The 6,285-nt window shown below is 47.5% G+C and overlaps 1 protein-coding gene across 1 annotated transcript in view; it reads right to left on the reverse strand.

Moving 5' to 3' along the window:
• Nucleotides 1–6,064: 6,064 nt before the first annotated feature.
• Nucleotides 6,065–6,285, reverse strand: part of LOC104270906 (keratinocyte proline-rich protein-like) — a 1,057-nt gene continuing 836 nt past the window's right edge. The window contains exon 3 of the mRNA XM_009865418.1: nt 6,065–6,283. Within this exon, the coding sequence (XP_009863720.1) occupies nt 6,065–6,283 (219 nt within the window). The remainder of the gene's footprint in view (nt 6,284–6,285) is intronic.

Raw genomic sequence — 6,285 nt, forward strand, 5'->3', positions numbered from 1 at the left:
GAATCCTTTATTTGGGGTTCAGGAACAGGCCGGGCTGTGCAAGATTTGTTCCCTGGTTTGCTGTGGGTACTTTGCGTGGCTTCGGGCAGGTCTCATTCTTGTTGTCTCCCCATTCCCCTTCTGCAACAAGGAGAAGTCACATCCCCTACCGATAAAACGGTCGGCATTTCTGGTTTGTTAACCTCTGGCAGGCACGATAATATTTTAATTCACTTAGAAACGCGTCTTCTTTACTTGGAGTCATTAATTCTGAAACCGAAGAAGTCCCAGTGTCTGGAGGGACGTTTCGATGTTGAGTTTCGGAGATAATGCTCCCATTGTCTTGCACACCGCGCCTGTGACCTGCTTACCTTTGGCTCCGTGATGGCCACACCATTTCCATGTCTGGGATGTAGAGAATCGCTCTCCACCTACTGTATCATTATGGCAAGGGTGGAGGATATCTAATCTCGAAAAGAAAAGAGTTATATTTAGGTGTGCGTAAACACTTGTTACCAAATCAGCTTTTAATGAAACCTTGCGTGCAGGTGTAAAGAGTTGGACAGTGGGTTCCTTTTTGTGTTACTGCTGTCAACACCAGAAGGTGACACCATCAAAGCCGGTGCGATGATAGGCAAAGCACAACTCAGGGAAGCAAACAAATTCTACGCCTGAGCACACCTTTCAGCTGAGGTCGACAAAGCAGGGCGAGCACAAAAATGCTGGTGGTGGGGGCACTAGGAAGGCACACCTCTGATTCCCACTATCGGACACAAACCTTTGGGCATCCTGCGGGGGGCTCTGCCTCGCTAATCACTGCTTGCCACGCGTGGAGCGTCAGTGCCCACTTTGAGGCATGGAAAAAGTCTTAGTCAGGAAGTCATATGCAGCTACTTATGAGATCTGTCATGATTCCTAAGCATCTTGCTCCAGCTTTATCAGCTCTGTTAATTAATTTAGAGTTTTTTCTTCTCTCCCTCTCTGCTGCCAGCATCATGACAGGCGCGATAATCACGGACGGGAGCGGGTGGCTCTGAAAACCTCAGAGGAAGTGGCAGAAGGGACCGGTTCATTTGTGCTCATCAGGCTTTCTGTGCCTGTAGGAAAATGTGTCACAAAAGCCCTGACACACCACTCTCCTATGCAGCTGTGGTCACTTCTGAGCATTGCTAAGATTCCCCTGTATATTTACAACAAATCAGTGACGTTTGGTCCTTGACAAGTGTGGGGTCATTAAGACCGCTGGTAAATCAGGTGTGAGTAAAGGATGTTAAGATATGGGATGATGTTGATTCCATTAGCACCTCCTGCTCTCCTACAACCCGGTGGAAGCCGTGTCCATCATCTCACCAAGCTGTGATGGAGACTGGGCTGTAATTCCTGGGGCAGAGGATGCTCAAGGAAGGCTTGAGCTATCTTTTCCGTTAGAGCTAAAGATAATGTTTGAGCTGACACATTTTCTCTCTTCCTACCTTGGGAAAATTTCAAGGGGATGGATATTTTTCTGGATCCAGCCCCAGAAAACAAGAAATTCGGCCACTTCTTCAGCAAGCTGAGCCCAGCGTTTGTAAAAAAAAGAAGTTTTAGTTACTTCTGTGAAAAGCTAAGTAGGAGTTCAAGACAAAACAAGGGGAAATGTTTCTAATTCTTTGACAATGTAAAATATTTCATTCCCCTTTCAGGGAACTAAAACAGAAGCAAAACCCCCAGACCACAGCCTGCCAAACACAGGAGCTGTGATGCAGCACACAGACCTCCCCTACCCCACCCAGATTTGTGCCAGCTGGAACTCTGCCCTGGTGATCGCAGAAAAAAAAAAATAGTCAGGAAACACCTAAACTTCACGCAAAAACATTCTTGCTCCCCCTGTGGAGAGGATCTGAGCCATCTCCCAAATCCAAGTTTGGTTGTGGGATCTCTGCCCAGGGCCGGGACAAGATTAATTATTAATAAATTAGCCAGTTAATGCCAGATTGGGTGTGCCTTGCATTAAAAACAACAAATCCCCCGCACCTGAAAGAGGAGGCATCTCTCACAGCCCTTGACTGAAGTCCAGGTGTACGGAGGTGTCAGTGGAGCAAGTTCTGGTTGTGAAAGATTCTGGTCATCAAGTTAATCTGTTGTCATCGGCTCCTGGGGCTGACTTCTGAAAGCGTATAAAAGCCTCCCGTTTGGGAGGCTTCTTAACCTGAGTGGCTGCTTCTCCTCCTCCTTCAGCAGCAGGAGATACCAGGTGAGTCCCTCTATGCATGGCTAGCTGTAGAGGTGGGGGTTTCTGGTGCTCTGCTCTTGGGAAACAGAGTGATTTTTGTCTTTATTTATCTTCTCTAGGAACAGTTTTATCTTATCTCCCTGGCAATTTCACCTCTGTACAGGTGAATGCTGTATTATGTTATTTTGAGCCTTTCTGGGGCTCCAGACAGGGGTTTGCTGACTCTTTGGATCAGCAAACCCTCTCCAACCCTCACAATTTTTTTTCTCTCACCTGATAATATTCCTTGTGAATGACCATTGGGTGTTGAGTATCAGCTCCTACAGGATGGCACCCACCAGCAGCTTGTTTTGCAGCTGTCGAGCAGCCGCAGGTTGATTGTGGCCGTCTCCTGAATCTCCAGGGCTCTGAGTTTCACTTCTTTGTATAAAATCATATCGCCCCTGAGCCGGAGGGTGGTTCACCTGCACTTGAACAGCCAGAGATATGGCTCCTGCTCTGAGGCCTTCAATACACCAAGCGGAGATGTGGCTGTTGTCGGAAGGGATGGTTATCAAATGGTTTCTCTCCTTCAACACCCTTTGCAGTACTGAAATGTCCCTAACTTTCCGCTCCTCTTTGCCTAGTTTTAGGGCCTTCTTGAACTGAGTTTACTTTCAGTACAATTCGTGTCGCTTCTCAGCTTGTCTGAGTTGAAATGCTCAGAAAACAGCGAGAAAAGAAGGAAAATCCTTGTGGCTTTTCTCCTCCTTCCACCTCTGTAGCCATTTACCCGTTCGGATCACAGCCTCGTTGGGATGGTGCTTGTCTCTTCTGTTCATTTAGGTTTGGGTACAGTTACATCCCGAGGCCTCGGCAGATGTCTGTGGAGGCTGATGGGAGCCCATGGGGCAGCTACAGCAAACTGGAGCCACCAGCAGAGATCTGCTCTGAACAGCAGCATCCTCGGGGATTTCCCAGTTTGGGGGTCTTAGTGTGGGTTTTTTTTTTCGCTGGTAGGATTAACTTTTAAAGGCTCTTCACTGTTGGTTTGATGTCAAAGCTTCCTGAAGCTGTCACAGCCAGAAAGGAGAAGCATGTAGGGCTTCAAATAACTCAACTGGCACCTTGGTTTTCTTCCAGGCTTAGCAAAGATGTCTTCCCACCAGCAGAAACAACAGCAGCAAATACCTTCCAAATGCCAGGAGAAATGTCCTCCAAAGGGTGTGGAGCAGTGCCAGGCCCCCAAAGGACAAACCAAGTGCCCTGTGAAGAGCATCCCCCAGCAGCAGCAGCAGCAGTGCCCAAAGCAGCAGCAGCACTGACAGCAACAGCCATAGAGCGCCCTGGAAGAGGCAACTGCTTATTTCCAAGCTCTCCTGTCTGCTGGCTCTACCAGAATAGCTAGAAATTTGCAGCACACCTCCTTTGTTCTCAGGCAGAAATTCCTTTACAAAGAGAGGCAATTCATTGTCTCAGATTTATTCATCCTCTGCTCTAAAAACAAAATAATTTGTGGGGCTGTTTTGTTTTGATCTTTGGTTTGCGGCATGCTACAATAAAATGATAAGTATTCTCATTACTTGCTTCCTGGTACTTTTTCACCTTACTAGTGTCATTCAGTCTCTTTTGCTTTCTTATATTATCCAGATGACTACCTTTAAACACACACGTGTGTGTAGGGCGCACGCACACAGGGACCCATGCACCTTTTTTTTTCTGAGGCATTATTTGTCCATATTCTTATTTGGGACATTCAGAAACTTAGAGCTATCAGTATGATGACCAAATAGACCAGGAATGTGAAATGTCTAGAGCAAACAGGACACAAAATAATCATGATTTCTTGAAAGACCATTTAAATTCAGGGTCATTTGGACTGCCTGGGTGTCAAGACTGGCTCGGGCTCTTGGGGTAATCCTGCAGGTTGTTTTCATCCTGAACTGGAGCAAACTGGGGAAACTCAATTTTCTGCAAGATATAATATTCTGGAGTATATTCTTGTGAGTCTATTAAACAATTAATCGTGGTTTTAGAATGTCAGCTATAGCTGCGGAGAGGAAAATAGTCTCCAGAAGATTTTCACACTGAGAAGAAGCTTTTGCTTGCTCAGAAAAAGTAGATTTAAAAGAAATAAACAGAGGATTTGGAATGTTCTTGGTTTATCAGCAGGACGTGCTGGCTTGGTTAACTGGTTTCCAGTCAACTCTATGGCAGAGCAGAGGAGAAAAATAATATACACAGCAACTGTTGAGTAGTAGGATATCGGTGTCTGGCAGGCAGAGGTAAGCTTTCTCTGCCAACCAGAAGCTGTGCTTCTCCACACGATTCTGTGGTCAGACGAAGAGGCTGGATGTATCCAACGCCCATCTGAGAGGCACGGGGCCAAACGAGGGAGATGACATCGCTCCTGGCTCGGCTCAAGTGTGGGAAAGAATTCGTTTTTTCGTGCTTGCAACCCGCCTGGTGGAGGTGCCCGTGCCTTATGTCTGCTGAAGGTCACGGAGTGGCTGTGGATGTGTCAAAGTTGGGCGGCTCGACCGTGAGGCCAAGCATCACGTGTTGGGATACGAGGTCTTGCTGAGAGGTATTTCAGCGCAATTAGAGTTTGAGTATAATTAGTGTCTCGGTGCAATTAGTGTTTCGGTGCTACTGGCCAGCCCCTGGATATGGACTCTTAGAGGTTCTCTCACCTGGGTACCTGGAGAGGAGCAGCAGACCCAAAGTCCCCTGCCAGCACCCAGATTTCTGAGTCCTGATTCACCCAGCTTTGAGCCTGAAAAAATGACTGTCCAAGGCTCCTTTTCACCTTTTTAAGCAGAAGCTATTAAAAATCACCACAACTTGGTATTCGAAGTCATTTTTATTGTTGATTTTTTTTTCACAGTGAAATTAATCCTGGATACAATATCAGCCTAAAATAATTAGAGGTAAGTACCAAATACATACGCAACAACACTGTGTGGTGAAACATGTTTCGGGGTGTAATTGAGACAGCACTGTGTAGGCTTCCTCCTTTATCCTGTCTGCCAGATGGAAGCCACGCCTGAGGTTAATCTATTTCAAAACATGTCTGGATTGGATTTAATTTTCTCTATATTTTCCATAAATAATCTCAGCTCAAGCTGTTCTTTTACACATCCTAGAAAATCCAAGGTGAGCTCTCAGAGGAAAGCGCTGATTACCACCCGTTCAGCTAAGCAGCTAATTACGAGGTGACGGCTCTTTTGTAAAAACCTTCCTATTTCCTCTAGCCCAACGGATTATTTTTTCTCTATGTGTGTATAATTGCATAAAATATTCAGCACCCTGATCCAGAAAGCCTTGTTGCCATTGACCGGAACCCCTTAGCAGCAGGTTCTGCACAAACCTCAATTCCTATTAGCAATAGGCAAAACCCCTAAATGCAAGGTGGGAGGTGGCATTTGCATACAGGGAGCTGGGGAGGAGGGCATGAAAATCAGTAATGTGGGGGTCTGGATGATGAGCTCTGGGTCCCTAGTTGCGTTCAGGTTAGATCTGAATATTCAGCTTACTGAAGCTTGCCTCATGCGTTGCCATCATGCTCTTTGGGTCTCTCTCTCTCTCTCTGGACCTTCGAAAGCCAGCGGAGGGGGAATTGGGAGAGGGCAGAAATTCAGGCTGCTGGGAAGCTGAACGCACATGCCTACGCCTTGTTATCTATCGACGGTCCCGGCGTGTCAGTAGCTGTTAGTACGGGAGAACTCTAGTGTTAGAGGGGCGAGGGGCGCTGGAAGCTGTGCTTCTTGAGAGAAATTCTGCAGCGGGCGAAAGGATGTTGGAAAAATGGCCTCTGGTTGCGAGACGCGGGGAGAGGAGGTCTGGGTTTGCGAGCTTCTTCTCTCTTCAGGGCTTCCCGCGGTCAGACGCGAGTTACTTCTGCAGGAGCGGCCACTGGTGGGGCTGCTTCACCTGCTGCTGCTCCATGGGAGGACACTTCTCTGGGAGGGAAGCGGGGATTGGCACGGGGATCTCCTTGCACTCCTGCTTCTCCTGAGGGCATGGAGTGGGCACAGGGATCTCCTTGCACTCCTGCTCCTGCTGGGGGCACGATGTGGGTTCAGGGCGTGAAACGGGGATCGGCACAGGGGTCT

The sequence above is a fragment of the Apaloderma vittatum genome, unplaced genomic scaffold, assembly GCF_000703405.1.
Source record: "Apaloderma vittatum isolate BGI_N311 unplaced genomic scaffold, ASM70340v1 scaffold17922, whole genome shotgun sequence".
Classification (NCBI taxonomy): Eukaryota; Metazoa; Chordata; class Aves; order Trogoniformes; family Trogonidae; genus Apaloderma; species Apaloderma vittatum.